General features: G+C 42.4%; 1 protein-coding gene across 1 annotated transcript in view; it reads left to right on the forward strand.

Moving 5' to 3' along the window:
- SLCO5A1 (solute carrier organic anion transporter family member 5A1) overlaps positions 1 to 19,219 on the forward strand; it is a gene marked incomplete at its 5' end in the record, with an annotated part of 83,383 nt that overhangs the window by 21,224 nt on the left and 42,940 nt on the right. Inside the window, one exon of the mRNA XM_009634462.1 lies at positions 13,756 to 13,888. Within this exon, the coding sequence (XP_009632757.1) occupies positions 13,756 to 13,888 (133 nt within the window). The remainder of the gene's footprint in view (positions 1 to 13,755; positions 13,889 to 19,219) is intronic.

Consider the following 19,219-nt stretch of genomic DNA (forward strand, 5'->3'; position numbering starts at 1 on the left):
CCCAGGAGTATATTAGTTCAGTGAATCCAAGTCAGGGCCTAGAAGCTCACAGTGGTCCTCGTATTTGGTGTTGCCACAAGGATATATGGAAGTTTCTTCTGCTTTGCTGATGCTAAGGCCATGTGGTCCGTGATCAGGCTTGTCATGGCCTGGGTTCCCTGCAAGACCTGATATTTAGATAATATTGATCTAAGATCTGGCTGTCTAGATCTGGCTGCTGAAGATCTGGCTAAGCACCGTTTCCTTCTAAGTGGTTTTACTTCTCCTGCCCTAATTCTGTTAGAAATTGTGATTAGAGCCATTAAGAACATTTTGCTGTTGCGTCAAAACCAAAAGCTTTTTTGTTGTGAGCAGTGGTGGAGAAGACAGGGGAAGCCTGTCGTTTCCATCATCCATCTGTTGCTGATAAGGAGACTGTGTTTGAATGGTGAAGAGATTCATTTTGGTGCTGCAGCAAAACTCTGCTGTCTCCAAGCAGAACATGGAGTTGAATGAACTCTCATGTCTATCTTACGATCCCTCGATGGAGACACAGAGGAGAGACCCTTACCCAGAATCCAAAGCTCAATTTTTTTTTTCCAGAAACAAACATTTAAACATAATTCCAGTTTCGTGCAAATGCCCAAATAATGTTTGTTCCTATGAGAATAGAGAGCAAATTTTGAAACTTTGGAGGTTTTCATGAAATGGTTTTGTTGTCCTATAGCCAAAATAAATAGCCTCTGCTATTTATAACTGTTACACATGGATGGAAATGTTTTTCAGACTCTTTGACCTGTAATAATATTTTCAATATGGTTTCAAATACGGCTATACAGCTCTGCATTTCAATTTACCTATTGTTATTTAATATTTTTTTATCGAGGCTATTGCAGCTTTCAGCCTGGTTGAATGTAGAAAAATAACTTCTTTTACAATACAATAAATGTTAATAAAACTAACAGGGTCATCTGCAAATTACTGGAATAATGTGCTTTTGCTTACAGGCAGATTTTCAGTCAGATATGAGTAATGAACTGTAATTCCTGTTGTTTCGGTTGAAAGATGAAAATGTAAGTGCAATTTACAAAGAAAACAAGAAGAAATGCTATTTGGCTTGCCCTTCTTTGCAATCTGTTAGTGAGAGGTAGTCAAGGGAAAAATGATCACCAACATTTTCAATAATTAACCTGTGCCTCCTAGGCAGAAACCAATTTCTGAAAGGAAATTAATTCTGAGAGAACATGATTGAAATAATTTCCCCCTTTACTTCTTTGTTCTCTTGTCTTGCTGGTGGGACAAAAGATAAGTGAATATATGTAGAAATTCTTTGACTATCAGCAGCTAACCTTCCCTTTCAGTAGATATTTGGTCTATCTCCGTTTCTTCCTCACAGTTTGTTTCCTGGATGCAAAGGGTCTGGTTTTGGATAATGATGAAGTCTGCAAAATGTGTGTCAAACCTGCCTCTGAAAATCAGATATTTATGTGTGCCATTACCCAGTTTGTGCACAATAACCTTAGTAAAGCCCAGATCCACAGACATTATGTATTTAATGTACATAAGAACTGTACATGTTATATACTTACTCCTGGTTCTTCCGATGGTACGTGATGGCATGCTCTAAAATCTGGTCATGTGCCTGAAAAATTTCACCAGGTTCTTCCCCTGCTTTTCTTCCAGGAAAAACGTTCTTACAACAAAAAGAAACGAGAGGACCCCGATGATATATTCCTGCCTGCTTATGTTGTTGCACTGCCTGAACATGATCTGAAACTAGGGCAGATACAAGTATTCTGAAATATCCTTCTGGGCTGGTTTCTGCTGGTCTTGTGGCTATGGACCTGGGCTTTCTCACTGCAATTTTAAATTCACAGGGTTTAAAAATACTTCAGTCTCTTTCTTTTATTTGATTATTTGTGATCTACCTGGTGAGGTCTGCTTGCAGGCCAAATTGCAGCTTTCAGCGCTTGATGTTTTTCAGTTGTGATAACCTAAAGAAAAGGGGATGAGGTGCAGATGAACAACCCAGCTTCACTCCAGTTTAGTTAAAAGTAATACTAAAGAAATGAAAATTAGTTATAAGAAGATGAGATCAACAGAGTCTTTAAGCACATGCCTGGGGATAGTCCCTGATGAAAATTAAATGTGTGTGTGCGCCTTCAACTGCCAAACCATTAAAAAAAAACAAAGCCAAGCAATTAAAAGGCAGAGATGAGAGATTCCCATGTGACATGACTTAACGGAAAGAATGACTGAGAGTCAAGAGGCTGCTCCAGTATCCCTTAAAGACAGCCAACAGCTTTAGTGTCCTCTTATTAGGAATATCACCGAGTAGTAGGACAGAAGTGCCAAATCCCGCCTGCCTTGTGAGAGTAGCCCCACTAATTTGTGGGATCCTCCTGGTGTGAGTGATGAATTGGCTACTGTGGATTTAGCTTTCAGTGTTTGAATGAATGGGAAGTAAGACAATGAAATTATCTAACTAGTTATTTCTTCGATTTGGGATGTTAAAGGCTTTTAAAATAATTCAGAGTAGTAGTTTGCTTAGGTTTTAGGTTAGTGGTTATATACAGTAGATCATTTTCTGTATGGAAATGAACATTACATTTATGACATTTCATTGAAGGTAACTTTGGGATGCTGACAGATTAAGAATTCAGAAGAGACCAAGGAGTCACTTCATAGGTATTTACATGAAGGGTCAATGTCTCTGCCTAGTTCCATTAGTTACAGGTATTCACAAAAGAAAACAGCTTTAAGAAACATGCTCTTTTGAAAAGTCGGGGATTGGGAACTCACAGCTAGTGACCTGGGGATACGTTAAGTTGCCTTAATGCAGCATCCTGACAGAGACTTGAAAAACTTGAAGGTAAGATGTGGAGCTTTTTTTGAGAATTGGTTTCCAGACAATAACAGCCAAGAGCAAAGTTTTGCCTTTCAGGGCATCTTTGGACATTCTCACTGCGTTCAGCACAAGTCTTGTGTGCATCTGTCTGAGAGCTAATTTTCAATATCAGTGTATTTCCAAATAAAAATGCCCTATGTGTAGAAAAATACCTCAGAGGTTGAATTTTCACTGCTCTTGTATTCATGCATTTAAGTAGTTGTTGACACTTCTGTTTTTAAAAAACATTTATTGAGGGAACCTATGCCTCAGTCCATGGAAAGAATGTCAGAGCATTTTTGTTTTCAGTTTAGGTTCTGATCATGCAAGTATAGACAGGCTTGTCTTTGGTCACGCGAACCATTCGCGTCAGCAGGGACTTTCCATATGCTTAGAGTTAGAGATAGCTGTATGTGCTTTTGGAATACCACCATCACAAGGTTCTTGCCTTCAAATTGGTTTAAGAACTGATAAAGACTGATAAAAACTGAGAAAGCTGATAAAGCCTGATTGTTCGATCTAAGAATTTCCTCCTTCATGGTGTCTAAATTCAGTTAACCACGCTGATACAGAAACTGCACTCGGAAATTGCAGCTGTTTTTACTAAAGTCTTACAGGAGGTGCATCTTTTTCATATTTACTTACTAACCACAGGTCACGCTGAGTAATATTATCAGCAAGCGTTTATTTATAGGTGAATATAAAGGGAGAAAAAGCAGATTTTGAAGAAAAAAAGAAGTAATATTTGTGTTCCCAAATGAAACGGTTGTCTCCAAAGAATGGGACAGTCTGTGGTACCCCTTGGGTTTCTACTTCCAGAGTTCTCAGGTTTAGGAACACAGAAATAAGGACTCCATTTTAAGCACTGGAGTAGTTTTTCTTGGGGCAGTCTTTTCTTAGGCTGAGTGTCTCTAAGGCTGAAATAACATGGTACAAATGCAAGCTTTTCTTCTTTGATATTATCAGTATTTTGCGATTTTGGATTGGATGCACGTGTCTGTTGATGGTGTCACCTAAAGCCAAGTGCAGAGTCCTGTGAAATTTTGATTTAAGTTGAATTGCTTTGTAGTCTCTGTGGCTCTGCAGCATAGCAAGTGACTGGGAGCAGCATTGCAGTGGCAGTGGCACTTGCAGGCTATTTTAGCTTATTTTGTTTGGGCCTATTTTCCTGTTCTTTTGTGATGTTAAAATTGGATCCTGTGAAAATGTTTGTAATGTTTTAGAATGGAGAATACAAAGCATAAAGTAGCTTAACTGTTTAAGCCAGGGGATGATATCTGTTTTGATACAAATGATATCTTAGTAATAAATCTGTAAGAGAAAAGTAAAAATGTAATGCTTTTCATCTGGCATGGGCAAGTCACTGGACATATTTGTACTTAATTTAACTTTCAGCATTTTTTAATGGAGTGGTAAGCTGGACCATTCATTTTAGCTTGCATGGTAGGCATGTAAAATTATGCTTTAGTTATGCTTCTCTAAAAATTTGTCTCCTAGATCTGTGGAATCTGCTTTTGAAAATGGCAACAAATATTCTATACAGAGATCAAGGGAGGCTACTGGAGTAGTTTTCTTGCTCTGTTTATTGTTTTGAGTGGAGCACTGGATCTGAGAGACTTTTAAGTCATGGTAACACTAATACATTTTGAAAGGAAATGATTTAAAGATTTGATCTGTACGTTGTTATCTGAACTGCAATAATGCTCAAAGCATTGTTTTTTCCTGAGCAAATAACCACATTAAAGTAAAAAATCCTAAAGCATGTATAGATAAGCTTGGCTGTGTATTCATGAAGAAAAGAAGGAAGTGAACTGATTTCCTGACTTAAAAGCTTTTGGGAAGTACGCCTGACTTCTGCTCACAACTCCTCTCAGTTTTGTGTCCTCAGGCTCAAAAGAGTGGTTAAACCTTATGGTTTTTTGGGTAGCTTTTGTGTGGGTGAATGTAGACAGGTAAATATGCCTTTATGAATGGGAACAATATTTCTCCGAAAGCTGCTTTATGCTTGTTCCTTGCTACCCCATCATGGTGCCGGGACATGGGAAGAACAGGGGAGATGTGCTCCTCATTGAAACCTCTGTCTGCCAGCTTTTTTCTGTGGGGAAATTAAAACCTGCTCTGTACCCCAGAGAAATATCGTGCTGCTTATTCTCCAGTGACAGCATAGCTCAGCTTTCCAGGGAAATGCACTGCAGCAGGACTAGAGAGGATGCTATGGTACCATACCATGGTGGTGCTTCTTTTGCTTGCAAAATCCCAGATGGTAACCCTTGTGACTATCTTTTTTTTTTTTTTTTTTTTTTCCCCTGTAGCCCCCTAAATTTTGTGACACATAGAGACACAGTCAGGACTATTTAAAGTTCATCTTGCCATTTCTGATAAACTCACTCCTCAGGTGGTAAACAGGTAACCTTTAAACACAAGGCTTTTCTGCCTAATTCACACAGGTGTTTTCTTTTTTTTGTTGTTTTTATTCTCCCTTGTGCTGTTCTTTCCAGATGAGTGTTGTTAATCAGCAGGTGGGACGCCGAGTTACTGCTTTGGTGAAGTAAATTATCCTCCTGGACTTTCTTCTCTACTGCATGATTATGGAGGATTAATTTTATCTTTTGTATCTCTGTTTCCCAATCAATACCCTCATGCTAATGACAGTTAAGTTTTTGGAGTAAAAATTTGAAATCTGAAGATACAAATGGATTATATCTCTATGTCACTAAAAAGTATCCTGCAAAATCTACCAAAATTGCCTTACTATTCTGACAGGAAAAAACATGCATATATCTAGATCTAGCTATAAAAACTCCAGAATGCACACTGTAGCTTTTGCAGGATTTTGAAAATTCTAAACTTTCATTGAAAATAGAATAAAGGTCAAATTCTGCCTGCCTTACACATGTACGCAAGGAACAGTTGTGGCACGGTGACGTGCTGCCAAGATGTGAACAGTGGGGTCTTTCAGAAATGTTCCTCCTCATCCAGTGATAACCTCGGTGTGGTGACATGTGTGTGCTCACAGAGGAGATGAGAGGCGCTGAGGAATATATGCCTTTGTTTTTCCTTTTTAAACCCCAGTGGCTTTTTTAGAACCCAGAAGCCAGCCAGCCTGTTGTAGCCCACTAATGCTGGATACTTTCTGTTCATCTAGGCGCGATATGGTGCTTGCGACTTTAATCGGCACTGGCGTTACTAATATAAAAGGGCACAGTCGGAGGGTTATCAATGTATGCATTTGAGGATGCCATAGGGACGTATGTTCTATATTCCCATATGCAAAATGTGTTGAAATTGTCATTTGGTGTGATTAGAGGAGGAAAAGGACATTCAAAGTATTTTTATGACCTCTGTCTCAGTATATTTTTATAGTGTGGGTAGATTAAAAAAAATACTAAAACTTTGGAAGTTAATTCATGCGTGTGTTGTGAAGACAGGTTTTTTTTGGACCTGTAGAGGATTCAGTCCATCTTATTGTAGTCATAGAGACTTTGCTGCAGTAGGCTCTATGTAAACCTTACTTCTGTTGAAGAAGAATCTCTTATGAATAGAAGCAATAGACACCATCATCATTTTGTCAAATGTTGTCCAAACGGCAGCATTCATTGCAACATGTACCAGGATAAACTTTCCAGTGGAGAAGAAAGGCATTGCTTGATCTTGTTTTGCTTTGGTAAGTAAACTCCACGTGTAATTCAGTTACTGTTTGTATTGGGTTTATGTGGCAAGGTTTTGGTAGCAGGGGGCTACAGAGGTGCCTTCTGTGAGAAGCTGCCAGAAGCTTCCCCTAAGGCCAAAGAGCCAACGCCAGCTGGCTCCAAGACGGACCCACCACTGGCCAAGGCCAAGCCCATCAGCAATGGTGGTAGTGTCTTGGGGATAATGAATAAAGAAAAAAAGGGGGAAAAATCTGTGCAACGGTAGCTGAAAAGAAGAGAATATGTGAGAGGAGCAGCCCTGCAGACCCCCAGGCCAGTGCAGCAGGAGGGGCAGGAGGCCCACGGGGGAGCAGATCCCCGCCTGCAGCCCAGGGAGGACCCCACGTTGGAGCAGGAGGGTGCCTGAAGGAGGCTGTGACCCTGTGGGAAGCCCAGGCTGGGGCAGGTTTGCTGGCTGGGCTGGGGACCCCGCGGGGACTTCAACCTTGTCCTGCTCTTGTCCTGCTGGGGGACTTCAACCACCCCGACATCTGCTGGAAAACCAACATGGCAGGATGTAGGCAATCCAGCAGGTTTCTCGAATGCATTGAGGACAACTTCTTAAGCCAGGTAATAGACACCCCTACCCGAGGGGATGCGATACTGGACCTGGTGGTCACCAATGCAAGCGAGCTCGTCGGAGATGTCGTATGTTATACCCATGATGGTAATTGGTGAGTGATTTCCCTGTCCTTATCTCGACCCACAAGCCTTTTGTCATATTTTCTCTCCCCTGTCCATTTGAGGAGGGGGAGCGATAGAGCAGCTTTGGTGGGCACCTGGCATCCAGCCAGGGTCAACCCACCACACTCTTACTTTGACTCCCTCTCTCTCACCCATCCAACATCTTGGTTGTGATGGACATTTGTGGCTAAGCCTGGCTAGCCATAGCCAGCTGCAGTTTCCAAACTAGACAGCCTTGCAGGTATTGTGGTGTGCTGGAGATAATATGCCATGCTGAGGCCATATTCTGTGAGGCAGAGAAGCTCCTCAGGTACAAAACTTCCAAGGAATTAAAATAACCATGGCTGGATATCATGGGTGCAAATGGACATTTACCTGTGTCTGAGCCAGGGTATTTTCGCTCATCTACAGTCTATGTCAGAGGTAGAACTATGATCTGAAAGCCCAGCATTGGGAGGGCTGGGAAAGGCTGTCCCTCGTCACTGAGGAGAAGCTCTGCACCCAGAGGAAGAGGTATGGCTGGAAACTCCCCCCCCCCACAATGCTGAGTTCTTCAGAGAAAAGGGAAACTTGAAAGAATCTGCAAGGTCTTTAAATTTGTCTTGTTAAATACTGTGTAATTTTAGTAGACTGACCTGTGCTTTGGTTTGAAGACGTAAGATCCTACGTCACAGCAGCAGTAAGCTACGACAGGCTTCTGAGGAAAGACTTTTGCAAGGTCCAGTCTGAGCTGGTTGTGGTGAATGTCATAAGTAGTTCTCAGATGTCTCTAATCCAGCTAGGAGTGGGTGATCTGCAGATGCTCTTTCCTATAGAGACCCACATTTCCAGAGAAGTGTGCTCAGTGACTTGCCAGCATTGAACGTGCATGACTAATGCAGTAACTGAATTTCATTTCAGTGAAAACAAATCAGAAGAGAATCAGATGAATGTTGTAGCCCATATGTCTATATTAACAATAATTTCCTCATTTTATCTTTTGAAGATGATTTATTGTTTGGAGTAGAGCTATAACCTTTAGAATGTACATCATCTCTATTTTGTCATGGGAAAGGATGTCCTACTGCTATTTTATAGCATAGTTTTTTATGACTTGAGAAATTTGATGGCAACTTGCAAAACTAAGCATGAATCAAGGTTATGGCTAGGATGTTAAAAGACAAGTCCTGGGTGTCCTTAAGGGCAATTTAAAAAAATCATCTGGATACCATGTGGTCTGCCTCTGCATCGCAGTACTCCAGCATGTCCCCTGATAAAAATGTTTGTCACTTCTGTTGTTGAAACTTCTTGGCTGTTGAATCAGTGCAGCATCTTAGATCAAGATCCCAGATCATGGCCCAAAGAGGAAGGACCAAAAAAAAGCTAGCTGAAATGTCAGGCAGGGGGCTGAAATGAAGGTGCTCCTGCATTATCTACATGTTTCAGAACTGTTTTCATTTGGAAGCTGGAGACCTTCTAGTGACCTGAGTGGAAAAAATTAAGGAACAGTTCTCCATAGAATTTTCTATTTGTGAGGTGGGTTCATCAGGGGTTGATGATGTCCTGACTGAAGCTGTTTCCAGTTTAGTTTCCTTTCCGTATCATCCAGTAATCTTTGTGGCCTGTTTGGGAATCAGGAACCTCTTTGTTCCTGGATGTTGGGGTGCATAGCTGTGAGGGCTATGACCAAGGGTGGTAAAACACTGGAACAGGTTGCCCAGAGAGATAGTGGAGGCCCCATCCCTGGAAACATTCAAGACCAGGTTGGACGGGGCTCTGAGCAACCTGATGTAGTTAGCGGTGTCCCTGCTCACTGCAGGGGGGTTGGACTAGATGACCTCTAGGGATCCCTTCCAACCCAAAACATTCTATGATTCTATGATTCTATAAGATTTCAAGGGTCCAGGACCCTGGAGCAGCCTACCAGAGTGACTCTTGGAGATGGCTCTCCCTTCACTTTCACGGCAAGGTTTGGATATTTGGGGCAGATTTTTTCAAGTACCTAATTTTGAAATATCAAAATCTTTTACTTGCCATGCTCTATCTTTAGTCCTATTTAGAAGTCCAAATCAGTTTATTGTACTTGGTGTCCAGTTTCTGATAGTGGCCATTACTAGATGCTGAGGAAGATGCTGCAAAGTGTGTTAAAGTGGCGATTGTGGAACTCGTCTGCTCACAGGTTTCCTCCTGCCCTGGACCAGGCACATGGGGTCTCTGTGTTTTCTGAAAGATCCAGAAAATTACATGTTGTCTGTAAGTTGTATTAAAAAAATCTCAAAGCCTGAACAGCATACAGTAATCTTTAAATCCTTTTGAAATGGTAGACAGCATTCCTCCTCTAATGGAGCACAGTTACACTGTTATTTTTATCTCTACTGTACAGTATTTTTGCTTACGAAGGAAACCCTCTGAAGTTACCAGGTGTACAAAATCCACTGGCTGCTGGATAGTGCTTCTAAGCCTAAGCAGTTGCTGCATTTTGCCTGTTCAGTGGTGGAACTGAAGCTGAATAAATGCAACATAAGTATTTTTTCTGAATACTGAAACCAATGGATTAGGTCACTCTTTTACTCCCTTTGTGTTTCCTCTGTAAACTTTTTAGAGATCTGAGTTTGCTGTAGTTGTTTGAATCAATTTTCCAAGCAAACATTTGTAGAAGAAAATTTATTATAGTGGATTATAGTGGGGATTGGTTTTTTTTTTTCCCCTCCTCATGATGTGGATTTTGCAAATAACAGTTACTGGGGGGTTTATCTAGCCACTTACTGCTAAGGAGCAGTGTTACAATGTCTGATGGAGCATTTTAGGCATACAGAGAATTGTTTACAATCAATCCAGGAGGGAACATGGCTGGAATAAATTTAAATAGTGAACACGGTTCTGGAAACGATTATGCAAGAAGGACTTCAGCAAAATCTAATTATTTGTAATTGCAGTTTCATAAAAATGGGAAATGTGTTTAAGAAAGAATAACTTAAAAGTGATAAATCTGTTTAATCAATTTGTAGTCTGGAAGCATTTTTTACTATAGGCAGTTTACCTTTTGTGGTAGCTTCTGTAATTTTTTTTCCCTGCAATATAGCTCTCAGATGCTATCTCCTTTTTACTTATGAGAATGTTCTTTTTCTTCTTTCTCTTATTTCAAAACATAAGATGAAAACGTACAAGTTATTTTGGTTTAATCAGGCAGATTTAGTGATTTCTTTTTGTTTATTTTGTCCGTGAGATACTATTTACTATGACTGGTAATGCTCTAACAACTCAGTTATGCTTCCTCAGCTGCTGCAGTCTAGGACGCAGTGTGTCTGATTGAAGATGGGACCAAAAAAGGTGGAGTCTGCATATAGCCATGGAGATTGACTGGTTCACAGAAACCATGTGGAGATAGAGATTTTGCAGAGATGGTGATGTTTTCAGAGAATTAGATAATCAGTTGTTTTTTCATGCACTACATAGTGGATCTGCAGCAGCTGAGCAAGTGGTGGCGTGCTGCTGGAGCTTGGGTTTTGGTGGCACCAGACATGTGAGTGGACAGCAGAGACCATCCCGTCACCACCCCTCTTGTGTTTCGTCCCTACAGCCAGACAAGTATGGGAAGCAGGGCAGAAGCATCTTAAAACAGATGAGTACTGAAGGATGTGTTAAGGAAGGAAAGAGATGGAGTAGGGGAATAGAATCGAATAGAATAGGGCTGTTTCAGTTGGAAGTAACCTACAACGATCATCTAGTCCAACTGCCTGAGCAATTCAGGGCTGACCCAAAGTTGAAGCCTGTTATTAAGGGCATTGCCCAAACACCTGTTAAACACTGCCAGGCTTGGGGCATCAACTACCTCTCTAGGAAGCCTGTTCCAGTGTTTCATCACCCTCTTGGTAAATAAATGCTTCCTAATGCCCAGTCTAAACCTCCCCAGTGCCGCTTTGAACCATTCCCACACGTCCTATCACTGGATACCAGCAAGAAGAGATCTGCACCTCCCTTTCCGCTTCCCCTCAGGAAGCTGTAGAGAGCAATGAGGTCACCTCTTGGCCTCCTTTTCTCCAAACAAGCCCCAAGTCCTTAGCTGCTCCTCCTAGGACATTCTTTCTAGCCCTTTCACCAGCTTTGTTGCCTTCCTCTGGACGCATTCAAGGACCTTCACATCCTTCTTAAATTGTGGTGCCCAGAACTGTGCACAGTACTCAAGGTGAGGCCACACCAACACTGAACACAGCGGGATAATCACCTCTTTTGACTGGCTGGTTATGCCATGCGGGATGCACCCCAGGACGGGGTTTGCCCTCTGGGCTGCCAGGGCACATTGCTGGCTCACACCAAGCCTGCTCTTGACCAGCACCCCCAGATCCCTTTCTGCAGGGCTGCTCTCCAGCTGCTTCTCTCCCAGTTTATACTTGTGCCTGGTGTTACTCCGTTCTAGGTGCTCCAGTCTATCTAGATCCCTCTGCAAGGCCTCCTGTCCCTCAAGAGAGTCAACAGCACCTCCCAGTTTGGTATCACCAGCAAACTTGCTAACGGTACATTCAACTCCTGCATCCAGATTGTTGATAAATACATTGAACAGCACTGGCCCCTGAGGGACACTGCTGGTGACTGGTTGCCAGCCAGATGTAGCCCCATTGACTACAGCCCCTTGAGCTCTGCCCTTCAGCCAGTTCTTCACCCATTACACCATGAGTCTGCTCATCCCACAGTTGGACAACTTGTCCAGAAGGATTCTGTGAGGGACAATATCAAAAGCCTTACTAAAATCCAGAAAAACTACATCCACTGCCTTCCTTTCCCCCACTAGGTGGGTGACCTTATCATAGAAGGGTATCAAATTACTGAAACAGGATCCTTTTGTAAACACGTTGACTGTGTTTGATGATTGTATTATTCTTTAAATGCCTTTCAATAGTACTCAGTATTATTTTCTCCATAACTTTTCTGGGACCTGAGGTTAGACTAACAGGTCTGTAGTTCCCTGGGTCTTCTCTCCCACTCTTTTTGTAGAGTGGAATAATGCTGGCTGGCTTCCAGTCGGCAGGGACCTCCCCAGATTCCCAAGACCTTTGGTAGATGATCAAGAGGGGTCCTGCCTTAACATCCACTAGTGCTCTAACATTCTTCAGTATGTTAGATGATGTCAGTATGATGAATCCCATCAGGCCCCATGGACTTGTGAACATCCAATTGATACAGCTGGTGCCTTACAAGAGAGCAATCTTATGGTCTTGATGTTTTGGTCAAGATCATATGGATCTTGTAAAAGGTGTCCGAATTTAAGGTTGTGATAGCTGACCTTGGCTTAGTTCAAAAGTTGATCCGGGATTTGCAGAAGCAGAAAAGGAAAGGAGTGGAATTGGCAAGACTTAAGGGCAAGACAGATGACAGCCTTTAAATTATCCACTGTTCAAAACCTGGAAATGAGAGCAGGATTCCTAAATCTCAGCACTCAGTTCTTGTCAGCAAACAGACCACATGTTTTTGTCTGCTCCTGCTGGTGTCTCACAGCTATGCCTCTACTGGGAGATGCAGAAGGCTTTCCTGAGTCTCAGGTCCAGTTGCATCTTGGCTCCATGCTAAGACGTAGCCTTTCCTTGCTTCTGTCTCTCCCTTGCTCCTGACAGCACCGGCACGCGAGCCAAAGGGGAGCTGCGATATTTTCTCATGCACGTCCTGGTGTGAATGGCTGAAGGACCAGGACTGGAGACTGAACTCCGAAGAGTATCTTGTGGAAGACACAGCAGATAGGAGCCTTCTGCTGCTATCTCCTCCTCTGTTATTCCAAGTTATGAGGAGTTGGCTGTCATCCAGTGTTCAGACCGTGACAATGTTGTAAGATGTGTGTCTGGCTGCACACAAGAAACTTATTTCCATTTTACTTGCTTTTTAAATTAGGAAATCTCTTTTAAAATAGCATTAAGATTTTAAATTTAAAAGATCAAATGTTCTGAATAAGGCAGGAGTCTTGCAGGAAATATGGTATATATGGTCTTCTGGTATCAGTATGTAAAACAGGGGCAAGTCGATGGCTACACAGATAACATATTTCTGTCATTCTCTGAAATAGGAATATTTGATTTCTTACCTTTGATTTTTTTTTTTTAAACCCAGTATTAGTCTGATGGTAACTAAGTTGGAATGTTGTACTTTGTTCTTTGGTGTCTCACGTAAATTTATCCTTTGCTTTTCTGTTTGCTTACCATTAAGTGTATTTTTCCTATTTATGTATTAAATTTTGTTTTGATTCAAAGGAAGTGTTACCAAATATGAAAAATACTGTCAAAGTCAAGTATGCTTTCCATCCAAATTACCAAAATAGTATCTACTTCCATCTATAATTGACTGAAAACTTACAGAAAGCCGTAGTTTTCTTATTAATGTTACTTATGCAGAAGTTGCTGCCTTTGAAGGTTGCAAAAAAGGGCTCTGAAGGTTTTAGAGTACAAAACTCCTTGTTTTAAGAAGCATCTTTTACTTTTGGATTTTACATGTTAAATAACTAATGAAACATTCATTTTATTGATGTATGACTCTGACCTTTTATTTCCTCAGCCATCATGTATGTAATGGGAGCGCTCGGTCCTGCAGCTGGATACTTGCTAGGAGGACTTCTTATTGGTTTCTATGTTGATCCTAGGGCAACTGTTTATATTGACCAGAGTGATCCCCGATTCATTGGAAACTGGTAAGGATCAAGCATTTTTCAATACTACTTTCTAAATTTCCAGTAGGGAATTGAGACAGGTTGGGAAATCGTATCCCCTGAGGGTTTGTTTAAGGTTGTAGAAAGAGGCCAAGGACGAAGAGTTTATTGTAGATTACTACACCCTAGCCTCTGACAGAGAGGCAACGCTTGCCACAGAAGCACATGGGCACATTGCCTGGAAAACCTCCTGCTTTTGGCTGTTCCAGGACTGTCTCTGACCACTGTGGGCACTGACTGACAGGGATCACTGCTGCCCAGGGCCGAGCCCTTCCTGCTGCAAGGTGGATTAGTCCCTTCTTTGGTTTTCCAGGGTAGGCAGCACGAAATGCTGAGCTCTGCTGACCAGATGAGAAATGGTAGACTTTGTTTATCCTGGTCTAAGAGAAGGAGGTAGGATGGGGTCAGAACATGGCCTTTCCAGTCTTGTTTCTGAGGGTGATGGCTCATGTTTAGGCAGCAGATGATGTAAACCGTCACATTATTCTCTAGTAAATAGTAGGCTTCCAGCAGTGCTGAGGCGTAACAGCCATAATCGTTAGCCAACGTCTTGGGGCAGCCTTTGATATGTGGCCTCTTTGGAAATGTCTCTTTGAGGAAGCAGGTCTTGAGGAGGCTCTAACTGGCTTTTCTCAGATAATTCATAAATCTGCCTTGAAATTTTCATGCAAGCCCAAGAAAGACTTAAGTTCATTATCCCAGGAGGAGACCTCTACTTTGTAGGTGTAGGGTGCAGTGTCAGTTCTCGTGCACTGGATTAGCGTTTGTCACTGCACCATCGCAGTCAGATCGTATCTGTTTCTATTTATCCTGCAGTGATCTCTCCTGACAGTTTGGTTTGAAAAATTCTCTCTTTGGAGTGTTCTTAAGCCTTTGAAGATTTATCACTGCTTTATTTGTCTTACTTAGTCCAAAAGCATTGCTGCACAGGACTGTCTAGTTGAATTTCCAGCGAGAAAAAAGGCAAACCTGAGTGCTCAGTTAACCTACGACCCTGGAGTTAATGACTCTGTGCCCTCACATATATACTGTCTTATCTCAGAGAAAAGATTTGTCATGAAAATGTGCTGCAGTGTTAAAAACATGCTTTGACTATTCTTGAATAAAAGATTAGAAGAAAAAGATTATACATTCTTTGTAAAACTTATGTTTTATGTCTTCTTAAGGACATGTCAGAACTGGTAGTCAGCATCTGCTCAGTGCTTTTCAATAGAAATCATGAACTGGCCCATAAATATATTTAATAATCAAAATCAGTGGGGCTATATGAACGTGGGGTAAGCTTTACTTTTGGCTTTATCTATGATGCAACCACTGATGTAGGTGCCTTCAAGTTGAGTTTTAACTTTAAACAGCTCAGGTGAAGGTAAAATAACCAAAGCAGCATGGACACATCAGTTTGCCACTTCTTCGGCCATTTGCACCCAGCTCTGTGCTGCAGCAAATGAACAGGCACTACTGCTCGTTTTAAGCTAGCTTGGATGAAAGTGTGATGTTGTCATAGCCAAATGCATCAGAGAGATCAAGCAAAAAAATGTCTGTCCTTGCCCATGAATTACAAGTTTAACTACCCTTCCCCAAAACAGTGAGTGACAGGGATGGAAGCCCAGCGGCAGGGCATCCTACAGGATGCTGTAACCACTGAGCTCCATGGCAGGAGTTGTGAGAAGTCCCCTCTTACAACCGTTTTTGTGGGCAGGCTTTGAGAACATCCACTGTACCAGGCCTTGCAAGCCAAACAGGGAAAGGAGCCTAGTTTGGGCATTGGAAGATTTTATGTCAAATTGCTAAATGCATTTAATGTATCTCCAATGTATAATGTCATCTGAACAAAGTATCTTGGTGATTTCAGTTTTGCACTGGGGTGCTAGCAGAAGTGATGCAAGTATGACTGAAGCAAGGGCAGGAAATTGTCAAAGAATCTCTGCAGGCGAGTCGTGTCCTAGCCAGCGTAGAAAAGTAGAAGTCATTCAGTTTCCTTTTTCCACCATGTTGATTAAATCTGTAGCGACGGGCTTTCCCTGAAGGGTTTGCCAGGTCTTTGTATTACTTTTTCATTTTTTGGCGCTCTCAATTTTTTCTCTCTTTAATTTCTAAAAAGTATCTCCTGCTATCAGATCTCTGGTAACAGGTTTCCCAATCTGTGGTGGCCTCTTGTAAAAGTTCGGTGATTTTCATAGCATCTGCGCCTCATTCTCTTTTTTCTTCCTGAAGCTTTGTCTACCCATTAAAATGAAGACTCTCACGGGGCGAGGATTTGTCCTTTGTCCCTTGCTGCTCACTGACTGCCCAGTTACAGAGAGCTCTGGAGGTGCAGACTTTCATTCCACTGATATCTATTTTCTGGGATCGTGACATTTTCTCCTTGGAGGGAAGTGCCACGTAGCCAAATTTGTTTTCATTTATGTAATCTAACAATTTGAAATATAAGAGTAGTCTAGCACTTACTTCAGCTGACATGATTTTTAAAAGTAGGGTGCAGCTGAGATAAGTTAATGGGCAGTCATATTTGAGATTTCTCAGCCTTGTCTCCTTTGAAGTGAATTAGTGTCTTTGATTCTCATCTTTCCTTTAGTATAGCTGTAAGGTTTCTAATATAACTTTATCACAGGGACCCAGTGGAAAAATTCCATTACTAAAGGAGGTAATGATTACAGACAAAATAGTAAGTACAGCGATATGATATATGGCAACAAATATTAGAGTAAAGCCTATTTTTTATTTAAGCTGTTTCTGTTGAAGAGGTATATTGCATATATGCAGGACAGGTAACTTGGTTTGTCTCTTGTGAAGCCTGATAAACAAAGTAAGTGGTTATTTCTCAGGGTTATTTCTGATCTGATTTTTCCTTGAGTTTCACAGAACCTGGGTTTGCGCTCCTGGGTTTTGCACACCTGGGCTTTCTGTAGGTGATCTGGGCTAAATTACATGCCAGCTGTCTATGCCAGCCCATCAAATGCTTAAAACTGTTTTTTAGTCAAATGTCATAACTGTAGGGATATCTGTTAGAAATCATCCATCATGTTGTTGTCTCTGAGAACTGTTAATGTGCTATATAGGGGCCTCATTAGTTGTGGAGTAGCCCTTGGCGGTCTGTCAGGTGCTTTGAATCAAATTTTCTTTTGCTGACACTTTTCTGAGTGTTTGCCTAGTTCTGAATCTGTTTAACACTTGGATCTTCCCATATAGTCTTTCATTGGCATTCCACACGAGAAGTTTAAAGGAATTCCTCCAGCGCTGTCTGGTCCTTCCTTAGCTTTAATTGCTTTTATCTGAGGTCCTAGGGCTTGTGCAGATGCCTTTGAGGTATTCTCCTGCATATTTTCTTTGACTTTAGCATACAGAAAATCAAGGCTTTTTAATTAATGCAGAACCTGACTCCTCATTTCCCATTGTAGGTGTCCTTATTATTTTCGATATTGTCTTTTGTCTGTTTTCCAATTCTTTGATATCTCTCCAGGAAGACGTGTAGTGTAGATGGTGCAGATAATTGCATCCAGTGCTGAATTTGTGACTTCTCCAGCACTGGGTACGCTACCGTAATGGTCCCTTTGAATTTGAATTTCATCTCATGTGCTGTATGTTATTGCCACAGATCCTTTCTTTGATCAGTGCCTTTGCAGCCTCTGCCTCTGAGATCTTGAAAGGGACGTTGCTACATTTTTATACAGTCTTCCGATTTATTCCCTGTCTGATAGTGCTGACTAATCCTCCTAAAAGTCTGCTTTCTAATCCGTGTATGTTATGAGCTAAAATGAATGAATAGAGGATTTTCTGTTTACATAATATCAAAACTAGTCAAAACTTTCAGTCACTTAGATTTGCCTTGCAAATCTAATCTTTCTAACAAAAATGGTGTTACACATGGCTGGCTGTTGGGTGTGTACCTTTGCATAACCATTTACCACACAAGCCGTTACACATGCATATGAATTTGCCTTCATTTAGAAATACAGTCTGCAATATCTTTGCACTGCAAATATGAGGCCAACGTTTTTGTTTCTTCTGCAAGTAATGCTGTCTACTCAATACTTCTGAATGTTTAAAGTTTGAACAGATGCATACTTAGTAGCTTCCTGTTGTAGCTTCCTTTTTGAAGTGTAAAGGATGTATAAAAAAAAGTAAAAAATGGTCTTCTGTTGGGTTTGCTTGGCAAGGTTTTTGTAGTGTGGTGGGCTACAGGGGTGGCTTCTCTGAGAAGCTGCCAGAAGCTTCCCCAGTGTCCAACAGAGCCAACACCAGCCAGCTCCAAGATGGACCCACCGCTGGCCAAGGCTGAGCCCATCAGCGACAGTGGTAGTGCCTTGAGGATAACATATTTAGAAGGGGGGAATAACCTGCACAAAAGAAACTGCAGCTGGAGAGAGGTGTGAGAGGACGTGAGAGGAGCAGCCCCGCAGTCCCCCAGGCCAGTGCCGCAGGAGGGGCTCCAGGCACCGGAGCAGAGATTCCCCTCAGCCCCTGGGGCAGCCCATGGTGGGGCAGGCTGTGCCTCTGCAGCCCAGGGAGGCCCACGGGGGAGCAGATCCCCACCTGCAGCCCGGGGAGGACCCCACGCTGGAGCAGGGGGGTGCCCGAAGGAGGCTGTGACCCCATGGGAAGCCCGCGCCCCACGGGGGCCCACGCTGGAGCCGTCTGCTCCTGAGGGACTGCACCCCGTGGGAAGGAGGGACCCAGGCTGGAGGAGTGCGTGGGGGACTGTCTGCCGTGGGAGGGACCCTGGGCTGGAGCAGGGGCAGAGGGTGAGGAGTCCTCCCCTGGGGAGGAAGGAGCAGCAGGGACAGGGTGTGATGGACTGACCCCAACCCCCGTTCCTGTCCCCCTGTGCCGCTGGTAGGGAGGAGGTAGAGAAAATCTCAGTAAAGTTAAGCCTGGGAAGAAGGGAATAGTGGGAGGAACATGGGGGAAGGTTGTTTTTTATTTTCTCATTGCCCTACTCTGATTTGATTGGCAATAATTTCTTTTCCCCAAGTCAAGTATGTTATACCCATGATGGTAATTGGTGAGTGATTTCCCTGTCCTTATCTCGACCCACAAGCTTTTTGTTATATTTTCTCTCCCCTGTCCATTTGAGGAGGGGGAGCGATAGAGCAGCTTTGGTGGGTACCTGGCATCCAGCCAGGGTCAACCCACCACAGTTCTGTAAACTGATTTGAAATCAAAGAGCTTCTGTCTGTCTTTGTCATGGTTTGATGTTGCAGTAATGTGACTGACTTCACTGAAACTTCCAAACACTAGTATAGATTAGTGTGGTGGGTTGACCTTGGCTGGCTGCCAAGTGCCCACCACGCTGCTCTCTTGCTCCCCCTCTTC

This window comes from Egretta garzetta, unplaced genomic scaffold (genome assembly GCF_000687185.1).
Source record: "Egretta garzetta isolate BGI_Z169 unplaced genomic scaffold, ASM68718v1 scaffold251, whole genome shotgun sequence".
NCBI lineage: Eukaryota > Metazoa > Chordata > Aves > Pelecaniformes > Ardeidae > Egretta > Egretta garzetta.